Here is a 23,399-nt window from a genome sequence, read left to right on the forward strand (position 1 = left end):
ATACAGTCAGTAGTGTAAATATGTGGCCACCGTGCCCGGCTATGTGATGCTGTTAATGTTCATCTTGGTGCCTGTGACATTATGTCTGATGATGTATAAGGCTTCTAATGATTAAACTGTGGTCCATACAGGCAAGTATAGTTGTAATGGCCTATTTTGGTTAACATATGCGTTTCAGAACCTATTAAGTATGATTGGTCTTGGATTGGATAGGCCCACCTGATTCTCTCCATGCCCACCCACACTGTGATTTCTGCCTACACTAATGATCACAAGATAGTGCTAACGGGTTCCATGTCTCAATAACAGAAAATACTTTTCACTTTCACTTTTTACTTTTAATACTTTTCAGTGTGTAGTTTTGTATTAGATTTGTGTGATATATTATCATATTAGATTATTTCTTAAAAACTCTATAATTATTGCATTTCCCAATACTACCAAAGTACATAAATGTTTCATACAGTAGTTGCAACCAAAGGACATAAGGAAAACATAAAAAATAAGAAACATTTAAAATACATTTAAAATAACAGAACATTAAGATACATTAAAAATAAGAGAATAAAACATGAAAATACATTAAAAAATTGGACATTAAGTGCACAAAGTGCAATAAACATACATAGGTAGATGCTGGAACATACATAAGTAGAAGAGGAAGTTAATTGAAGGCCAGTTTGTATAGGTGAGGTTTTACCTGGTTTTTAAAAGTGCTCACTGAGGTCACCTCATTAATTTCTGCTGGTAAGGTGATTCATATTTTGGGTGCATAAGATGGCTGTGTCCCTGATGTTTTTATAGGTGTGGTGCTGTGACAGCAGCAGCAGGGTATCAGAGGACCTCAGGGAACAGGCTGGGACATGTGGTTTTAGTAACTCTGCTCTATATGCTGGGGATAAGCCATTTCATGCTTTATAAATCATTAAAAGGATTGTCTTTCAAACTTACAGTTTTCTTAGCACAAATGTTTTCTTTGTGTTTTCCCAGACAGTGTGTCCTACAGCTGAGCTGGTGGAGGGAAAGTAACACAAAAGGGAAAGTTTTGTACTGAAGCAACTGGAAGTTTGGTAGATACCCACTTTGTCCATTTGTCAAACTCAGACTGTTGAGGTCTCACATTATTAATCTTTTAAATGCGAGTATAAACAGGATTACAGTGATCAAAGTCTTACTTTAAACATAATTATACCTATGAAATAAAAACTTGCCAAAATCTGTAATAAAACAGATCTATATAACCATCTATGAGCTGTTTTTCCATTTATGTTGAGTCTTGTTGTGGGTGTCTGTCAACACATTTCCTGTATATCATGGTGTCATTTTTCCAGTGTGTGTGCTCAGCAAACTTAAACTCTGTCTAAAATTTAACTTCAAATTAAAACACAGCTACGTTCTGACAGTCAGTGTGATGATATCAACAGAACTGTCAGTCACCAGAAATTCACAAAACATGACAATTTTCAACTGTGCACAAAAAGAAACACTTCAAATGTAAAGCAAACTAGACAGAAATAAATTAAATAAAGTACTCTCAGAATTAAAGGGGACATATCATGCTTTTTCTGCTTTTCTGTTATTTATATACTGTTATGTCATGTCGGATATTAAATGGTTAAAGTCCCAAAACTTGAGGTGAATGTAATATATAGAAATGCTCCCTGCAAGTTAAAATCTGGGGCTTCAACCTGCTCTGAAAGCTTCGTTTATGATGGTTTTTTCTATCCTGCTGACGAGCTGATGTCAGTTCGTCCTGCATGCCCATAAGTAGCTGTCTGTTCTGTAGCCTTTGTTGCTAAGGTTGTTCTAAACATTCTTCCATGTGTTGTTTGCATTAACCACTCTCATATGTCAGATCTGATTTCAGCTTAATATTTCAAGTAAAGAATGTGGAAAAGCAGTGGAATCCTACGACTATAGTGTGTTTCATGGTTTGTTGCCTCAACAGACCGCAGATACCTGCTGAGGGGCAGCTTCCAACAGCTGTTGAATCAGAACAGAGGGGGGCCTTAAAGAGACGGGAACCAAAACGGCCTGTTTCAGACAGAGGCTGAACTGAGCGGCTGCATAAAGGCCAGTATAAGATAAATAAGGCATTTTTTTAAAAATTGTAAATCATGAAAAAATATTCAAGTAGAGCCCCTGAAAAAAAAATAGGGGATAAGATGAATTTGATGTTGACAATTACACACAAACACACACACACACACACACACACACATATATATATGTGTGTATATATACAGATCATGCTCTGTCAGGAAATAAGAACTAGCTGACATAGCCATAGTTTTTTTATTCCTCTTTGGTTTCTCACCAAACAAGCACTTCCTCTTCTAATTTCACAACTTTTACAGCTTCTCCATTATTCTGCACTGTGTGTGAGCAACATACATCACAGAAATAAAAGTGTATTTGATTACAGTGGAATAACTGACATGCTGATATAAAGTAATCGATTTTTGGATAAACTACATCTGTAGTATATGATGTGTATGTCTGTTCAGTCAAGTCACCTTGAATGCACCGTCCATCATTTAAAACATTGCATTAGTTATATTATTAGCTGTTTGTGTTGTTCTGTTCAAGAAGTACATCAAAGTCATGAGGTAGGGTGCTATTAAAAAGGAATTTATTCATAACTTTCAAAATGAGTTGGGTGCTGTGCTCTGCTGTCTGAATGCACAACACACAAACAGGAGTGTTGTAACTCATTACTCTGTAGGACTTACAACAGGTTGGGTGGTGATGTTGTCATTTTTGCTCAGAAAGTCAACCACAAAGAGGAAACAGCGCCATCACAAACAGATCTGTAGCAGAGGAGAAACGGCAGACAACTTCTGCCTGCTGACAGAGAATGACTCTACTGAAATTAATTCTTATTTTGGTGCTTCAGTTTGAAGGTAAAGCAGTGTTTTATTATTTAAATGTAAATGTTTGATTACTATTAAATAAAAGTTGAAATTGCTACTATTTGTCACTATTTTCCTGCTTTAGCTGCTCCTTTAATAATCTTTAATAACCTTTCTGGAATGTAAAAATGTAACAAAATATACAAATATTTGTGTGAGAGAATAAAAAGTACAGCAATTACGAGTCAGTTTAAGTTTAGATGTATTTTCAAATGTATATAAACTGGATCAAATAGTCTGTTCTCTCAAGTTCACAATTGTTCAAGTGTGTCTTAAAACAGCAGTCAGGTGTCCATATGAACAGTGAAAGAGGTTTTCCTCGCTGTAATCATTCCTCCTGTTCATACTGGATATTAAAAGATCATTCAAATGTGCTTTCAATGTCAGTGATGGACGCAAAAATCTACAGTGTGTCCACACAATCATTTAGTGCAAAAATGCATTTAAAAGTTGATGTGAAGCTTATATGAGGCTTCAGCAGTCTGAGTTAGTCATATCAAGTGGATATCTGACACATTTACAGTCTGTTTAACATCAAATTCCCTCTTTGTGTTTCCTCGGACAGTGTTTCCCTGTTGAGCTGCAGTGGAAGTATAGTAACAAAAAGAGGGACTTTGCCACTAAAAATACTGTAACGTTGAAAGATATCTACTTGATTTGACTCATTTGGACGCTGAAGCTTCATATTAGCTTCAGATAAACTTTTAAAGAGATGAAAGGAGGACTGTGGATTTTCACTTACATTGTAAGTGCATTATGAAGGAATCTTCTAATGGTCAGTATGAACAGGAGCAATGATTATGGCATTTAAGACAAACTTGAAAAAATGCCAACCTGTCCTTCAAACTCTGTCCATGTGATAAAATATGCAGATATTAACATTATAATATAATATACAGTTAGTACATACAATGCACAGCACAATAAAAGCACACAAAACAAACCAAAACATCAGATCAGCAGATTTGATCTCAATCAACTTTTGTTTATTTTGATTAACTCTGTGGTTTTAACATTGGAGAATACTTTAAAAAATCCCAAAGAAACCACAGCTCACTGAATAATTGAGACATAAATGAAAACGATTCTCTCCTATAAACACCACCACTAGATGGCGTAGGTTGACACATTCTCTCCCTGTGGTTGCAAATGTAAAATGCAGATGATTTTAAATGCAATGTGTCATTTCATACAAAACGTGCTTTCTTTCAACCAGGCATCAGTGGAGCAGACTTCCATCTCTACTACAGACCTGGAGATGAGGCCATTCTGCCCTGTGATGATGTTTCATCTTCTGACAGAGTTTGTTCCACAGTTTACTGGCTTTACAGCACAGATAAGTTTAACACATTTGGTCTGGTCCAGAATGGAAGTGTTGTGAAGAACTCAGCCCGAGCTGCCAGGATGAGTCTGGACACTAACTGCTCTCTGGTCATCAACAACATCACTGCTGAGGATGTTGGTTTATACACCTGTCGACAGAGTCCTGAACTGGCCAGTGCTGTGCTTCTAAGTATTATGACAAGTGAGTCTCATTTATCACTGAGATTAAAGAGTTAAATAATGTTTAATTCAGATGGCATGTGGTGCCAGATGCTGTCAGCTGACAGGAGCACAGAGGTCAATCTCTAACCAGCTACTACACCTTCACCCTGTCCACCCAAACTCTGTTTCCAAGTTCAGGTGGAGGGTTCAGTATGACAGGGCTCTCCCAAACTAAGGGGGAGTGGAAGTACAGTATAAAACCCTCCTATTGAAAGGTGACACAATGCTGGGGTGGTCAGAGGTGAAGGTGACGGAAATAAATTATTTTAAGTGTAGAAAAGATCAGCACAGGTGATATAGATATGAAAATATCTGTTATTTTAGCGATTAATATTTTGTCATAAAAATGTATTTGCTTCACTTTTAGCCAAACAAGGCTCAAGGGATGGCAGTGTCCCCCTTCACCTCAGCCATACTTTGCATCAAAGTGTGGCTGCACATATGAGCAAATGGTGCACAGATGGCAGTGGGGTAAAGTCCCAGTCCACCACTGCAGAGACCTAGAGTTCATATGTTGTTAATTTTTTGGATAATAAACACTACAGCTTATTTGTAACATATTTATTTTCAGTTTAAGTCAGCTTATCTTATTCAAGGAAACACCATGGATAGGTCCTCATTCAGTTCAGCTCAGTTTTCCTTCATTTCACTTCAGTTCTTTTCAGTGAAACTGAATTTTCCCCTGATATTACAAGTTACATGTTAAACCAGCAACACTGACATTAGTTTGGTATAAACATGAAAAAAGTTTGAACAGTAACAGTAACAGTTTTTACTTTTTTCTTTCAGTCTTGCCATCTCCACCAGATGCTGATGCAAAGAGAGATGGTAAAGTCACATTAGAGTGTTCTCTGCTGAGATACAGCGGCCTTCGTCCTTGTCTACGGAACAGCATCCGCTGGGTGAATGAAACAGGCACTGTGCTGCGTGGTGAAGGTGTCAGATACGAGATCACCAAACTGATGAAGTGTGTCTCTCCTCTGACTGTGAAGCGTCAGAGTGGCCACAACAGAAGATACACCTGCCAGGTGGTCGAGACGAATAATGTCCAGATAGAGGCTGACTACACACCTGTCTTCACAGAAGGGACAATTGATGATCAGTCAGACAAGTCCAATTCAGGTAAGATAATGTTCAGTCTACCAGATACACTGCTGGGTTTGAAATGCCAAAAAGAAAACTTTGATAAGATTCTGAACAGATCACATGCACAGGTGGGAAATCATATGACTGGTCAGAAAAATCAAACTAGAGCAAGAAAAATCAATAATTGTACAAAAACTGTATTTGATTGATCACATGTAAATCACAAATCTCACATACTGAGTCAATAGATTCTATAGTTTAAGATGAGGTGTCACATGTTTGACTGTATGTTTTGTAATGAATTTGATATCATTGGTTAATTGTATCCTCTGAACACAGGTCCCTCTCTTTACATCATCACTGGTGCAGTGGTCGGGGTGATGATGGTGGTGGTGGTCATCATCATTGCTGTCTTCATCAAATTCAGAAAGACAGACACAGTGACAGAAGGTCAGTAAAAAAGAGCATGTACAGTATTTGTTTAAATATGATGAGATACATAATATACAATATGAGTCAAATGTTAACTGAGATACGACACAAGACGATACAATACGATACAATACGAGTAATATGAGCATAAATGCAGCCTGAGCTATGGCTGTGACCTTAAATCTATATCACAATAACTTGGCATATTTACAGATATGACCATATATACTTTGTTTAATTATATGTGATTCCGATAATTTTTAGTATTTATTGAACATTGCAATTGGGTCGGTAAGACTCCCACAGTGTTGCATGAAGCATAAGTACTAATACTATTAATGTACCTTGCACACAGATATAAACATTTTTTGTCTTTCCATTGCCACAATGTTAATAATAAAATGTCTACTGTACAGAATGATGATATTTGAAAACTAATCTTGAAATTTTACCTTCCCTTTTTTTCCAGATTTTCCAAAAGCAGTCAATCCCCCTGTGAGTAAAATGTACTTTCAAATACATTTAATATGATAGACAGACACATAAGCAGCCTCTTGCCTGTTTCATGATGCTAGAAAATTAAATTACAGTATCTGAATCATGCAGTAAAACTCTATCTGGATAACTCTGAAACCACCAAAGACCAAATCCAATTCATTTAAATGAATGTGGATTCTCTCACTGCAACAGAGTAAATTCACATGACTGTAGTTTGGTGTCTTGGTGGTTAACACCTGATGTAGGGCCGCCATATTATGTATCCCAGTCCTGGGTGGCTACAGGAGTGAAGCAACATGTGTCGTTTAATGTTCATCAAGCTCCACAATGGATGAATGTAGAAAATAAAAAAACATCAAAGAATAAATTAACTTCACGTATGTATGTAAAGTACCAAAATCATGATTTACACTGAGAAGTGGAGATGAATTCCTCAGTCTATGTAGAATCTACGATGGTGTGTAATTTTACTTTCTTTCATCAGTTTCATGTAAAAACATTAGATCACCAATGATGCATATTTGTGCTCAGTGCTGCCACTGGTGGCCAGAAAGTGTACTGCAGCAACACAGTTATTTAAAGTACATTTGTCTTTACTGTAAAAGCAAAGTTAAGTAACGCATTCAAAAAGAAATGTATTTTCACATCAGGTTGGGAAACAATACTGTACTTGATAAATACAGGCAGGTAATGTGAACTTTCTGTTCATACTTTATAAACCACAGGATCCTCAGGAACCTCAGGATGAGCCAGATTGCAGTCTGACCTATGTCACTGTTAACCATGCCAATCAAGAGACAACTTCTAAGAAAAAGGTAAGTGACTGACCACTAAGGATGTGCATGATTACAAATATTTTATTTGGCAGCACATAAATAGTGGGTTTTTTGGTTTTTTTTTTTTAATGAATATTTGTTTCATACAAATATTTTAAAAAATCATTTGTTTTTGGAAAGAAAAAACCCCCAAAACATGTCAAATACCAGCTCGCAGGTCGATTACATTGTTATCTCAGTCTCTCTCCTCTGCTCCGCTGTTACGTGTATCAGCAGGTTTCAACATCCACCTGCTACATGATGCACATTTCCTAATTTGGACTTCCCTCCCGGAGCTGGGGGTGTTCCTCAGAGATAAAGCTGAGCTACTGACACAAGCAAAGTGCTCCTGAGGGACTCTCCATAACCTGTTGTTCCCCTTCTCCTTTCCACAAAGTTAGTTTGTGAAAAAGGCAATAAATGAAAAGTGCAAAGCAAGAATCGCCTTTGAAGTTCTTCCCTACATGTTACATGGTGTGCTGACTCTGTGTTATGGGTGTATAAATAGGTAGAGGTCTGTATACAATGAGGCGATGAATGAAGTTTTAGCTCTGGGAGACTCCATTTCGAGACGACTTCCTTCGTAGGGTAGTTTATTCATGAACACTTATTGTAACACTTTAATTTTCTAAAATTAAAAATGTTGTAAAAACAAAAACAGGATTTTTAAACCTCTTTCGACTTTTATTCAAATACAAATACAGATACAAATAATTTTGCTGCCTCAACAAATATAGATACAAATACAAATACTGGGCTCTCTGCACATCTCTACTAACCACACCTTTATGTATTGTACATTAATAATGGTCCCATCTAAAATTTATGCTATATTGCCAAAAGTAAACAAACAGCTGTCCACACATTTTTTGTATTTTTAATCTGGGACTGTTTATGATGGTTTGGGCTAGATCCCTGAGTTCCACTGAAAGAAAAACCTTAAAGGAGACATTACATACTTTTTATGATATTGGATGTCCATGTTAAACATGGACAAACTTCCAAAACTTGAGGTGAGCATATGTAAAAATGCTCCTTGCATGTCAAGGGCTTCAGCCTGCTCCGGACGCTTCATTTGCACTGTTACCTCTACTTATCCTCGCATATTTTGGATCGGATTCAGGCTCAAACATGTATGAATTTCCATTTTAGTTTCCAAAAGAAGTGAAATCCTGCTACTACTGTTGGTTTATGTAGCCTTTGGAGCCAGCCAAAGCTTCTGGGAACTAACCAATCAGAAAAGAGAGGGCTCATCTGGAGGGGGGCCTTAAAGAGACAGGAGCTAAAATGACCTGTTTCAGACAGAGGCTGAATTGAGGGGCTGCATAAAGAGCCAGTATAAGATAAATAAGGAGCTTTTAACTGTAAATAATGCAAAGATATTCCAATAGAGCCCCAGAATTTAAATATAGACCTGGAAATGTGCATATTAGTTCCTCTTTAATAATAATGCAGAACACAGAAACATTTTAGTGTGCTTTCAACTTTGTGGTAACAGTTTAGGGAAGAGACATTTCCTGTTTCAACATGACAATTACCCTGAGCACAAAGCCAGGTCCATAAAGAAATGGTTTTCCCAGTTTGGTGTTGAAGAACTTGACTATGGCTGGCACAGAGCCTCAACCCCATTCAACATCTTTAGTTGGATTGCATATTAATGCCCATGGTTTTGTAATGAGATGTCCAGCAATTATATATAGGTGTAATAATACAGTATATATTATGTATAATATACAATCAGGATTGTTTTGCACACATACAGTAGACAGTTTTGCAGTTAACAGTCTTCTGCTTAATAAATAAACCTCTGCTTTGTGTTATACAGGTGAAGGAGGAGGGGGTGACTTATTCTACAGTCAAGACTACGGTGACGATGGAAGCAGATCCCAGCAAGATCTACAACTATGTCAACGAACAAAAATAAATGAGAGGACAGAGGAAGAGGAAATGAGACTAATCATAATGTAGGTGCAGTCATAAAACCTGCTGAGTGTTTTCTGTCTGTAAGGGAGCTGACAGTGGGATCATCAAACATTGAGTAGTTGTTTCTAGTTTTTGTTTGACTTGCTTTGCTCTGCATTAAGATGATCATTCTATTAAGATGATGGCAGAAGAGCTTTGTTATCCATTACTTAGCCAGTGTATGATTTTAAATAGAGGAAATCGGCAGCATCATCGCCGCTTATAACAAGTGAAATTACAAGTTCTACTGATGGACTCCGTCTTTTTAGGTAAGCAAATTGACCACAAAACAACGCGTTATTTCCAGCAGTTCAGTTTTGCAAGTTGCAGCTAAAAAAAATCACCATAAATAGTCAAATGAGTTCTTGTTCTGGGAAAAAAAAATTTTCGCACTTCTTTTGTGAACATTCGGTAGCATCCAAATATGCCCCACCTTGGGATTCAACATTGTAGGGGGTGGACTGTGAGCCTTTTTTTATTGCTTTTATGTTATTTTGACACATACTAGGTATGTGCAGAGAGCCCAGTATTTGTATTTATATCTATATTTGTTGAGGCAGCAAAATTATTTGTATTTGTATTTGAATAAAAGTGGAAAAAGGCCTAAAAATCCTGTTTTTGTTTTTATTGCGCTTTTAATTTTAGAAAATTAAAGTGTTCATGAATAAACTACCTTACGAAGGAGGTCCACACAGCAGGTCTCAAACTAGAGTCTCCCAGATCATAGACGACTGCACTGACTACTGAACTAAAACTTTACCCATCACAAGTTTTTTTTTAGTTTTCTCAAAAAAGTGCATTTTTCAGATAGGAGGTTTTGCTCTTCGGCCATCGATATATGTATTATAGATATTCAGATCTTGTTCTGTCAAGAAATAAGAACTGACGTTTTAATAGTCTTTTTATTCTTTTTTTGTTTCTCACCAAACAAGCACTTCCTCTTTTAATTTCGCAACTTTTACAACTTCTCCATTATTCAAGATTATCTTTTTAGTTTTCAGCATCTTGATATTTGGAGATACAAGATTTCACTTCAGAAAAAGATTGTACATGGACAGAATGAAGATTTTTGTAGAATCTGCTGTCGACTTTTGGATAAACTACATCTGTAGTATATGACATGTATGTTTGTTCAGTCAAGTCACTTTAAATGCACCGTCAATCATTTAAAACATGGCATTTGTTAAATTATTAGCTGTTTGTGTTGCTCTGTTCAAGATGTATATCAAAGTAACGAGGTAGGGTGCTATTAAAAAGGAATTTATTTATAATTTCCAAAATGACACAACAGCAGTTTGTGAAAAACAAGTTTGTTATAATTGAGTCTCTTGCTCTGCTGTCTAAATGTACAACACACAAACAGAAGTGTTGTAACTCATTACTCTGTAGGACTTACAACAGGTTGGGTGGTGGGTGATGTTGTCATTTTTGCTCAGAAAGTCAACCACAAAGAGGAAACAGCGCCATCACAAACAGATCTGTAGCAGAGGAGAAACGGCAGACAACTTCTGCCTGCTGACGGAGAATGACTCTACTGGAATTAATTCTTATTTTGGTGCTTCAGTTTGAAGGTAAAGCAGTGTTTTATTATTTAAATGTAAATGTTTGATTGCTTTTAAATAACAGTTGGGGTGAAAATTGCTACAAGGAACTATTTGTCACTATTTTCCTGCTTTAGCTGCTCCTTTAATAATCTTTAATAACCTTTCTGGAATGTAAAAATGTAAGAAAATATACAAATATTTGTGTGAGCAAATAAAAAGTACAGCAATTATGAGTCAGATTAGATTTACATGTATTTTCAAATGTATAAACTAGATCAAATAGTCTGTTCATGCTCTGTTCTTCTCCTTTAAAGGACAAGTTCACAATTGTTCAAGTGTGTCTTAAAACAGCAGTCAGGTGTCCATATGAACAGTGAAAGAGGTTTTCCTCGCTGGAATTATTCCTCCTGTTCATACTGGCTATTAAAAGATCCCCTTCAAATGTGCTTTCAATGTAAGTGATGGAGGCAAAAATCCACAGTGTGTCCACACAGTCATTTTGTACAAAACTTCCTTTTAAAAGTTGATGTGAAGCTTATATGAGGCTTCAGCAGTCTGAGTTAGTCATATCAAGTGGACATCTGACACATTTACAGTCTTTTAGCATCTAATTCCCTCTTTGTGTTTCCTCGGACAGTGTTTCCCTGTTGAGCTGCAGTGGAAGTATAGTAACAGAAAGAGGGACTTTGGCACTAAAAAGACTGTAACGTTGAAAGATATCTACTTGATTTTACTCATTTGGACGTTGAAGCTTCATATTAGCTTCAGACAAACTTTTAAATAGATTTTTGCACAGAAGGAGGACTGTGGCTTTTGTCCTTCATCACTTCCATTGTAATTATGAAGGGATCTTCTAATGGTCAGTATGAACAGGAGGAATGATTATGGCATTTAAGACAGACTTTTAACAATGCCAACCTGTCCTTCAAACTCTGTCCATCTGATAAAATATGCAGATATTAACATCCTAATATAATTTACAGTTAGTACATACAATGCACAGAATGATAAAAGGACACACAAACCAAACCAAAACATCAGATCAGCAGATTTAATCTGAATCAACTTTTGTTTATTTTGATTAACTCTGTGGTGATTTCACAAACCAAACTTATCTGGTTTTAACATTTATATATCCCAAAGAACCCACAATTTACTGAATCATTGAGACATAATTGGAAACGATTCTCTCCTATAAACACCACCACTAGATGGTGTAGGTTGACACATTCTCTCCCTGTGGTTGCAAATGTAAAATGCAGATGATTTTAAATGCAATGTGTCTTTGTCTTACAAAACGTGCTTTCTTTCAACCAGGCATCAGTGGAGTCATCCATTTCTACCACAGACCTGGAGATGAGGCCATTCTGTCCTGTGATGGTGTTTCATCCTCTGACAGAGTTTGTTCCAGAGTTAACTGGCTTTACAACAGAGATACGTCTCAGACATTTAATCTGCTTAAGAATGGAAATGTGAAGAACTCACAAGCCCGAGCTGCCAGGCTGAGTGTGGACACCAACTGCTCTCTGGTCATCAACAACATCACTGCTGAGGATGTTGGTTTATACACCTGTCGACTGAGTTCTAAATTGGACAGTGCTGTGCTTCTAAGTATTATCACAAGTGAGTCTCATTTCTCGCTGAGATTAAAGAGTGGAACTCTGTTTCCATGTTTCCTGTTCCAGGTGGAGGGTTCAGTATGATGGGGGCTCTCCCAAACTAAGGGGGAGTAGAAGTAGAGTATAAAACCCTGGTCTGGTCACTTTGGTCCAGACTGAAATATCTCAGCAACTATTGGATGGATCGCCATGACATTTGATACAGTCATTCATGTTCCCCACAGGAAAAATTAAAATAATCTTGGTGACCCTTCATCTATTTTCATCACAAAGTCACAATTTTAATTTGTCCAATCAGACATTCCCCTTCACCTCAGCTATACTTTGTGTCAAAGTCATGTACATATGACCAAAGCATGCACGGATGGCAGTGGGGTAAAGTCCCCATCCACCACTGCAGAGACCCAGAGTTCATTACAGGTCATTTGTTGTTATTTTGGCTGTTAAACAATACAGGTTACTCATAATGTACTTATATTCAGCTTGAGCCAGCTTGTCTTACACAAGGAAACACCATGGATAGGTCCTGATTCAGTTCAGCTCAGTTTTCCTCCATTTCACTTCAGTTCTTTTCAGTGAAACTGAATATTTCCCCTGGTATCACAAGTTACATGTTAAATCAGCAACACTGACATTAGTTAGGTATAAACATGAAAAAAAAAGTTTTTACTTTTTTCTTTCAGTCTCGCCATCTCCACCAGATGCTGACGGAAATGTCACATTAGAGTGTTCTCTGCTGAGATACAGCGACCTTGGTTGTCGACCGAACAGCATCCGCTGGGTGAATGAAACAGGCACTGTGCTGCTTGGTGAAGGTGTCGGATACGAGTTCAACAGACAGACAAACTGTGTTTCTGTTCTGACTGTGAAGCGTCAGAGTGGCCACAACAGAAGATACACCTGCCAGGTGGTTGATGAGAGGAATAAAGTCCGGATAGAGGTTGACTACACACCTGTCTTCACAGAATGGACAAATGATGATCAGACAGACAAGTCCAATACAAGTAAGATAATGTTCAGCCTAACAGATACACTGCTGGGTTTGAAATGACAAAAAGAAAAAACTTTGATAAGATTATGAAGACTAAGATTCTGAAAAGGTCACATGCACAGGTGGGAAATGATATGACTGGTCAGAAAAATCAAACTAGAGCAAGAAAAATCAATAATTGTAAAAAAAATTGTATTTGATTGTTCACATGTAAATCATAAATCTCATGTATGGAGTCAATAGATTCTATAGTTTAAGATGAGGTGTCACATGTTTGTATGTTTTGTAATGAATTTGATGTAATTGGTTAATTGTATCCTCTGAACACAGGTCCCTCTCTTTACATCATCACTGGTGCAGTGGTCGGGGTGGTGGTGGTGGTGGTCGTCATCATTGCTGTCTTCATCAAATTCAGAAAGAGACACACAGTGACAGAAGGTCAGTAAAAAGAGCATGTACAGTATTTGTTTAAATATAACATGATATACTTAATACACAATATGAGTTAAATGTTAAATGAGATATGATTCAATATGAGACTAGATGAGTAACAATTCAGCCTGAGCTATGGCTGGACTATGTGAATCTTTATTAAAATAACTTAACATATTTACATATTTAACAACAACTATTTATTTTCAAATATCAGAGCATGATATTTCATTTGTGGCTTCCTGACTGGACTGTGAGCTGATTGGCACTGGTTAAACATCACTGGTTATTGTTTTTATTCTTTGTTTAATGTTCATATGTGATTCTGATCATTTATGGTATTTACTGAATATTGCAATTTGGTTGGTAAGACTCCCACAGTGTAGCATGAAGCATAAGTACTAAAACTATTAATGTACCTTGCACACAGATATAAACATTTTTTGTCTTTCCATTGCCACAATGTTAATAATAACATGTCTACTGTACAAAATGATGATATTAAAGACTAATCTTGAAATTTTACCTTCCCTTTTGTTCCAGATTTTCCAAAAGCAGTCAATCCCCCTGTGAGTAAAATGTATTTTCAAATATATTTAATATTTTCTAATATGATAGACAGACACATATGCAGCCTCTGGCCTGTTTCATGATGCAAGATCCAGTTCTATTAAATGAATGTGGATTCTCTCGCTGCAACAGAGTAAATTCACATGATTGGATTTCAGTTTCTTGGTGGTTAACACCTGATGTAGGGCCGCCATATTATGTATCACAGTCCTGGGTGGCTACAGGAGTGAAGCAACATGTGCCATTTAATGCTCATCAGTGCTGTAGAAAATAAAAAAAAAACATCAAGGATTAAATTAACATCATGTATGTATGTAAAGTACCAAAATCATGATTTACATTGAGAGGTGGAGATGAATTCCTCAGTCTATGTAGAATCTAAGATGGTGTGTAATTTTACTTTTCTTTCATCAGTTTCATGTAAAAACATTAGATCACCAATGATGCATATCTGTGCTCAGTGCTGCCACTGGTGGCCAGAAAGTGTACTGCAGCAATACAGTTATTTAAAGTACATTTGTCTTTACTGTAAAAGCAAAGTTAAGTAACGCATTCAAAAAGAAATGTATTTTCACATAAGGTTGGGAAACAATACTGTACTTGATAAATACAGGCAGGTAATGTGAACTTTCTGTTCATACTTTATAAACCACAGGATCCTCAGGAACCTCAGGATGAGCCAGATGGCAGTCTGACCTATGTCACTGTTAACCATGCCAATCAAAAGACAGCTTCCAAGGAAAAGGTGAGTGACTAACCACACCTTTATGTATTGTACGTTAATAATGGTCCCATCTAAAATTTATACTATATTGCCAAAAATAAAAAACACCTGTCCACACAGTTTTTGTACTTTTAAACTGGAGCTGAGTTCCAATGAAGGAAAAATCTTAAAGGGGACGTAACATGCTTCATTTGCACTTATCTTTGCATATTTTGGATTGGATTCAGGCTCAACCATGTACGAATTTCCATATCAGTTTACATTTCAAGTAAAGAAGGAGAAAAAGAAGTGAAATCCTGCTACTACTGTTGGTTTATGTAGCCTCTGGAGCAGGCCAAAGCTTCTGGAAACTAACCAATCAGAACAGAGTGGGCTCATCTGGAGGCGGGCCTTAAAGAGACAGAAGCTAAAATGACCTGTTTCAGACAGAGGCTGAACTGAGGGGCTGCATAGAGGACCAGTATAAGATAAATAAGCAGTTTTTAACTATAAATCATGCAAAGATATTCCAGTAGAGCCCCAGAATATAAATATAGACCTGGAAATGCGCACATTACTTCCCCTTTAATAATAATGCAGAATACAGCAACATTTTACTGTGCTTTCAACTTTGCAGTAACATTTTGGGAAGGGACATTTCCTTTTTCAACATGACAATTACCCTGAGCACAAAGCTGGGTCCATAAAGAAACGATTTTCCCAGTTTGGTGTTGAAGAACTTGACTATGGCCGGCACAGAGCCTCAACCCCATTCAACATCTTTAGATAGATTGCATATTAATGCCCATGGTTTTGTAATGAGATGTCCAACAATCAAGTGTAATAATACAGTATATATCATGTATAATATACAATCAGGATTGTTTTGCAAACATACAGTAGACAGTTTTGCAGTTAACAGTCTTCTGCTTAATAAATAAACCTCTGCTTTGTGTTATACAGGTGAAGGAGGAGGAGGTGACTTATTCTACAGTCAAGACTCCGGCGATGATGGAAGCAGACGATGATCCCAGCAGGATCTACAACTATGTCAGTGATTAACAATAAATGAGAGGAAAGAGGAAGAAGAAATGAGACTAATCATAATGTAGGTGCATTCATAAAACCTGCTGAGTGTTTTCTGTCTGTAAGGGAGCGGACAGTTGGATCATCAAATGTTGAGTAGTTGTTTCTAGTTTTTGTTGGATTTGCTTTGCTCAGCATTAAGATGATTGTTCTATTGAGATGATGGCAGAAGAGCTTTGTGATCCATTACTTAGCCAGTGTATGATTTTAAATAGAGGAAATTGACAGCATCATTGTCTCTTATAACAAGTGACATGACACGTTCTAACGATAGATTGCATTTACATGTTGAACATTGTGTTATTTCCATCAGTTTAGTTTTACAAGTTGCAACGAAAATACTCATCCAAACTAGTCGAATGTGTCCATTTTTTGTGAACATATCAAAGTATAGCATCCACAGGTTCCCCGACTTGGGTTTTTACATTGTATATGGTGGACTATGACCCTTTCTTATTGTGTTTATGTTTATGTTTTTTTATGTTTTGACAGTTGCAGTACTTCAGTTTGTTGTAATTTTGTGTCATATAACATTAGCATTGCTGTGATATCCAGTAAAAAAATTAAATAAAACAAATTAGTTTATTGTTAGTCAGTTGTTAGTTTATTTATTATTGTTATTTTTTTATGCAGTGTTTAAACTTATTTTCTGAATCTTGGATTCAAATAACTGATTAAAAACAACTGATAATGCATTATTTCAGGGGACTATACAACACTGCACAGTTAATTTTGATCAGGATACTGTTAACAGTACTTCAAAAGAAATCCATTGCCTTTACCTTATCATCACTGATTATTTAAGTTAAAATTTTAATGCAACTGAGAGCAGGAACCATTTTATTTTATTTTCCTTGGCGATGTTTTCAAGGACACTCAAACATTTGAGAGTAAACTACTAATAAGCATTTTATTCATGAACAGTTAGAAAATTAACCCAAGGGGACAATCAATAAGCAAACTGGAGAACTGGTGGTGTCTTGTATTTAAAGGGTGAAATCTGAGTGTCCTTGAATGCATCGAGGTAATCTTTGCTCAGTACTGCATTACAATATGATCATAGCTTCAATATTACATATTCCATGTCTGATAAGAACCGTAACTAAAATGTAACTAAAAGAACAAAGGTGACTAAATATTCACTCTGAAACTTTCAAGCATCTGTGTTGAAATGAACTGTTGTTGGGTGTACTGAACTATGCTAAGTCTAGGTCTAAGTTACTATACTTTTTTAACAAAAATGTCTGTCAAATCAAGTAAATTTTATTTATATGGCACAAATCATAAGTTTGCCTCAAATTCTCCAACAATTCTAATATATCCTATAATTCTCAGTAAAGCATTAAGGTAATCTTCAACAATTAATTAAGTCAAAAAATATCACATATAACATGACCGGGTACAATATTTGTGAGTTTTTGAGTTTCATCTATTTATCTATTTCTAATCCTGCCTCTGGTGTGTCCTCATTGGAAATTGATGAGATTTATGATAATGTTTCCTCTGTTCCTGTTATTATTGAGTGCTATTATTATTGAGTGCTTTATTAATTACCAAGTCATTTATCGCTTTGTGTGTGGATGTGAGGCGGTGGGGGGTTATTGTTTATTGTGTGAAGCAATACATACAAGCATTTTGCTTGTATGAAAAGTGCTATACAAATAATAAAAGTCTAAATAAAGTCTGATTGATTGATTGATTGTGTTCACGTGTTGATCAGTCATTGGTACAGTGTATCACATGAAGCAGACCAATAAAAAAAGCCAATGCAGGATGTAAATAATGTAGGCAAGGTATATATATGGTGTTCTTTTCTCCATAAATGATGTTAGTCACGGAAAAATAAGGTTACAACAGAAGTTTACCACTGGTATTTACACATTTTTTATGTTGATCTTCTACTGTACTGTGTTGTTAATCAGTTGTATTGAGCTGTCTTTTTAAATTTGTTAAGCTATCCTTTACTGCACAACATGTTTTGCTGGTTATGTTGGCCATTCCCACACTGAAGTCTTACTCTCTTTGTCAAGTCATTGCTTCATGTGTCTCTTTGTGTCGTTTCGAAAAATGAAGAAAGACAGTTTCATGTTCCTCCCTGTTGTGTCAGAACTCTGAACTTCCTGTAACTCTCACCAGTGCAAGCAGATCTAAAATACTTTTTATGCTCAGTACATAAAAAACATTTCGTAATACAACATCATAAAACACTGAACATCTGTTTCCTTTCTAACATGACGGTGCACATTGTGTATCATACATTTAAATGTGTTATAAAATTACAAAGTGTTCCCTTTTCAAGGTTGAACTTGTTTTCTATTGGTTTTGGAGGAAGCTGGAAAGCTCTTATCAGTGTACTTCAAATGTAATTCTAATCATCTGGCATACATCCATAGCACTATCAGAGTGTCTAAATGATCTTTGATCTGTATGTGATCAGCTTTATGACTGTTTGAGTTTGGTTTCTACACTTTGCCACCAGTTGGCTGTTTGCCCAAGTCCATCTGACTTGGGGTTAATCCAGCCAAGTACTCTCTGGATAAAAACTGTAGTTTCAATAGATTTATTTTGGTCCTCTTCAAATAAAAATGATGCCACGCCTCATTTTGTGTTGTTTTGCCAGTTTTTAATCAATGCCATTTAAATAGCCTTTCCAAATTCAACTGTGGTACCACAGCATATCCCCCACTTACACAAAAAGTGTCATACAGACTTTCATTTTCTTCAACTACCATATTTAAACCAAACACAGGCAGTGCTATTGAGAGGCATGATCATTAAAATACTATACTGAATTTGTAAATTACTTGATTATAGTTATTTTTAGAGAACATAAAATATAAGTGATTTTTTTCATGTTTTTGAGAGGGAGTTGGTGCTTTTGATTATCCTTTTCATATTTCTGTCTCATGAAAGAGCCAGGAGAAGGGTTGTATTATTCAGCAGGGCTGTGTGAAAAATGTAGGTAGTAGCTTAAGTATTGTACAAAACAGGCTATAACCCAGATAGCACAATTGCTGTGACCCAGATCCGGCCCACATACCATGTGAAATGATGGCACTTGGGTGGTCCACTCCTGGTTCCATGTGCATGACATGTCCCATTTACCATAACGTTTTTGCATTAAGGCATGCATGTGATACAGTTAATTCTTACATTCCTGATAACTCATGAGGTATTACATGAATTAATTCATGCTTTTTCATGCATGAATTCATGTAGCCTCACTCTTTTATTCAGTCTGACCTTCTTGATGAAGTGACCCTGGAAGGAAGGGAGGAAGGGATGTAGGGATGATGTTAGCCAGTCTCTGTGTCTCATGGATGACGGCGTTGGTGAAGGGCAGGTTCTTCCTGTCCTCAACCTGCACCTGACGACTCCCTATCACCCTGCTCAGCTCCTCCTGGACCTGGTCTGAGAGATTTTGTGTTGGTAAAGCACAAAGTGTGGCTTTGACAGTATGTTGTTCTATGAAAGTAGTGGATATCTACAGCCATTTACCTTGTATTTTTGGATACTTGATCATGAGCAGAAGTCCCCATCTGAGTGTAGTAGCTGTTGTCTCAGTGCCAGCAGCAAACAGATTCATTACTGATATCAAAAGGTTTTCATTGTGGTAGTGACTGTTGGTAATCCCAGACTCCTGCAGGTGAAGATTTATCAGCACATTTACTGAAACAATCTGTCCCAAAGTTGGATGTTTTTTAAATTAGTAAAAGAAACCAACATACTGATTTACTGTTTTATTCTAACAGAAAAATGCTACAGTTCATAGACAATCAGTTGTCAATCAATTTGCAGATTTGAAATGTCTTTGCCAATAAACTAAAAGTAAAACTTTACACTTATGTTTTTGTTTTACGAGAATTTTCTGGATCTGTCTCAGCATCTTTCATAGTCTACATCAACAGCACACTCAGAAATCAAGCCTTTTAGAGTATGCATGCACTGACACTTTTAAGTGTACTTAATTGGACTCAGCTATGGCATCATACACTGCTTTTTTTTTTACAGCCGGACAGGAGCTCCTTTCCTTGCGTGGCATCTGGATTCACAAGATCACACATCATCTGGCACGTCAGGTTAAGCAGCTCCACCAGGAGGGTCAAATTCACACTATTCCCAAGCTCTATAAACCAGAATATAATGTAATATAATAGTGATAGGTGACAGTTTTACCAACCTCAAGATTCTGTTTTCGTAACAGAAAGGCATCCACAAAGCCTCTGCACATCTGTGGATTAAGGGTCTCTTTCAAATGACTTAACAGCGCCAAGTTCTGTTTCCTATTAGCAGCAGCCAATTTGTGAAATTCCTTCCTGTTAGCAACCCATTTGCCAATCCATGGGAAGACGTTGTACAACTATAAAAAAATATATGCGTCAGTGATTAAAATAACATTAATAAAGCTTTAAAGGTTTTACAAAGAGAGTGAAACTGAGAGTATTTCCTCTTTTTTCCCTTGTTTTATGTGTTATGTATTATATACTTCAGTCACTACACTGAAATTATAAACTTGACAGAAAAGCTTGTTAAAATGATACCTGAATTGATGTTGAGCCCACAAGTTCATTGTTTCTGTTTGTTCTACCAGGGATGTGAACTCTGGATCATCATATTCAAATCTGTTGCCATAGACCATGGAACAGATAATATTAGAGACTGCATAGGTCACTGGTCGGGTCGTATCAAAAGCTTCTCCTGAAACAACAGAAACAGAATTAATCTAAATGATAAATTAAAGCCTGAAATGTTGCTTATCGTGCAGTTGGCATACATCAACAACATATATGCAAAATGACAACGCTTACCTTTGAAGTTCTTCAACACTTCCATAAGATATTGACATTCCTCAATGATTTTGTCCTCACATGCCTTCTTTCCCATCCCAAAGTCTCTCAGGTGAGGCAAAGGCAAAGCGCCTCATCTCTTTCCATGAATCCCCATTGGACCATAAATCCCCTGAGATGAAGTATTTGAATAAAATATGTTAAATAAGTAACAGATTGAAGGCTGTACACAATAAAAAAAGGATTGGAAAATGATTGGGCAAAGTATTACCATGTCCTTGATTAAATTCATCAACAATCAGCATTGGATCTCTGTCTCCAAACTCATCAGCATGGTTGACAAGTGCCTCCTTCACTGTCTTGTATCCTGCCAAGACCACCACTTTCTTGGGTCCCAAATAGACAGTGAACACTGAGCCATATTTCTTGGAAAAATAAGAACAGAGGCATACTGTCATGACATTTTTTCATGCTTCACAGAAACACGGGAAAAAGGAAAAAAGTGACATAATTATTAGCAGACACAACAAACTAAAAAAAAAAAAAAAATACTATGGCACTTCCTCACCTTCAGTAATGTGTGGAAGGGTTTCTTAAGGTCCAGCTGCAGCAGGTTACCCAGCAGGGGAAGTGGTTTTGGTCCAGGAGGTTCCTTCCTGTCCTCCTGGGAGCTGAAGCTGGAGGAAGAGATGAGGTAGATGAGCAGCAGGACCACCAGAGCCCCCAACAGGGAGACAGAACTGGAGGACTGGAGAAAAAGATTTAACATCTCCATGAAAAAAGTGTCCTGCAGTTGCAAGTACACTGACAAAATGAGTCTCCTTCTGGTGTATTTAACTCTATTAGTGTTTTGGTGCAGAGGAGGGATCTTTTATGGCTGCCATTAAAAAGTTGCCACAGCCAAGTTTTAAACATTACAAGGACAAATCTCTCTTCAAAGAAACAACATTCAAGGGGAGGCAGGGAGGGGAATAGTTGTTTGGAAACCTGATTTCAAAACAGGTCAGGTCAGAGCACACCCACTGTATCGCACCTATGATGTGCACATATAAAATTGTACGCTCAAACACACAAACACACACGTGCATACTTGTGTGCATGAGGATTAAACACTGATGATGATGCACATAAAATACACATGGAATAACAATATCTAATGCAATTGTTATGTTAAAATTGTCCACAAATTCATCAAACTTTAACAGATGATATGGAGACAAACACAGTTAGATGAGATAAAGTACACAATAACTGGATGTTTAATATTTCAGTAATGATTCACCTTTTAGCTGGCTGCTGCAATATTATATAATTAACAAAAGTACCAACTTGCTTTCAGGTAGATATCAAATAACAAAGCAAGCACACAGCTGGTGAGATCATTAGCTCAACACTGGAAGGAAAGCAGTGGAAAATAAGTGACTAGCATTATTATGAATTTTATAGATAAACATTACTGTGAGGCTACAGCATGTGTGACTGTTATATAAGGCAATAATACAAGCCGTGCAAGTATACGCAAAAGCATACTATTTTAAAAATGTAATATTAAATAAGGAGAAAACAGAAATCTTATTAATTGGCCCCACAGCAAAGAGTGAAAAGCTATTTAAAAGATTTGGTAACCTGACTCCTTTGAAAGTGACTAAAAAGCATTCTTTCATCTCAGAAATATTGTAAAGGTTCACCTATTCCTAACTCAGCAAGATGCTGAAAAACTAAGTCATACTTTTGTCTTGAGTAGGTTGGACTACTGCAATGCACTTTTTATGGTCCTCTTAGTTGTTTATAAAGCTCTCAATGGGTTATTGCTGAGCTACATCACAGACTCTCTGTTGCTTTATGTTCCTTCACGAGCCCTTAGATCCTCTACTGCAGGTTTGCTTTAGACCCATGAGCCTACCCAAAAGAAAACTGGAGATGCGGCTTTCTTCAATTATGCTCCCAAATTATGGAACGCCTTACCTGAAGACGTTAGAGAAGCAGGCTCGGTTGAAAGCTTTAAACGACACTTAAAAACATATCTTTTTAACCTAGCCTTTCTATAGCATGATTTTTGCACCATTTCTTTTGCACCATATCCCATCATCTTTAAGACACTTTATTCCATTTTAAGGCATTTTTATTCTTTTTTCATGATTGATTATGTCTTTTACTTAGGAATTTTAGCTGTGTTTCCTTTTTAAGCTATTGCTTATAAGCCTTGTCCTCTCTTTTAATGCAATGCACTGTTTTCCATTTTTCTTGTTTGCCTCCTTTTATTCTATTCCTGTTTAATGTTCTTAATGTCTCTCTTTTGTTTTTTTTTATCTCTTTAATGTGAAACACTTTGAGTTGCATTTTGTATGAAAGGTACTATACAAATAAAGTTATTAGGGACCGAGCCCAAAAGGAAGAGGACCCTATTGTTTTTCGTA

General features: G+C 36.7%; 1 protein-coding gene and 1 pseudogene across 1 annotated transcript; one reads left to right on the forward strand and one right to left on the reverse strand.

Moving 5' to 3' along the window:
* The first annotated feature begins 12,258 nt into the window (after positions 1-12,258).
* LOC122965665 lies at positions 12,259-18,727 on the forward strand. The gene is made up of 7 exons (XM_044329824.1): positions 12,259-12,266; positions 12,302-12,417; positions 13,097-13,417; positions 13,735-13,842; positions 14,380-14,405; positions 15,062-15,151; positions 16,073-18,727. The coding sequence occupies exons 1-7, from the start codon at positions 12,259-12,261 to the stop codon at positions 16,169-16,171; spliced, it is 768 nt and encodes a 255-aa protein (XP_044185759.1). The 3' UTR covers positions 16,172-18,727.
* Positions 18,728-18,815: 88 nt separating this feature from the next.
* On the reverse strand, positions 18,816-21,455 carry LOC122965562 (annotated as a pseudogene).
* Positions 21,456-23,399: the final 1,944 nt, after the last annotated feature.

This window comes from Thunnus albacares, chromosome 16 (genome assembly GCF_914725855.1).
Source record: "Thunnus albacares chromosome 16, fThuAlb1.1, whole genome shotgun sequence".
NCBI classification, from domain to species: domain Eukaryota; kingdom Metazoa; phylum Chordata; class Actinopteri; order Scombriformes; family Scombridae; genus Thunnus; species Thunnus albacares.

Coding starts and splice junctions, on each gene's coding strand:
- LOC122965665 (XM_044329824.1), top strand. Junction 12,418..13,096: donor GCTTCTAAGTATTATCACAA/GTGAGTCTCATT, acceptor TTTTTCTTTCAG/TCTCGCCATCTCCACCAGAT. Junction 15,152..16,072: donor AGACAGCTTCCAAGGAAAAG/GTGAGTGACTAA, acceptor TGTGTTATACAG/GTGAAGGAGGAGGAGGTGAC.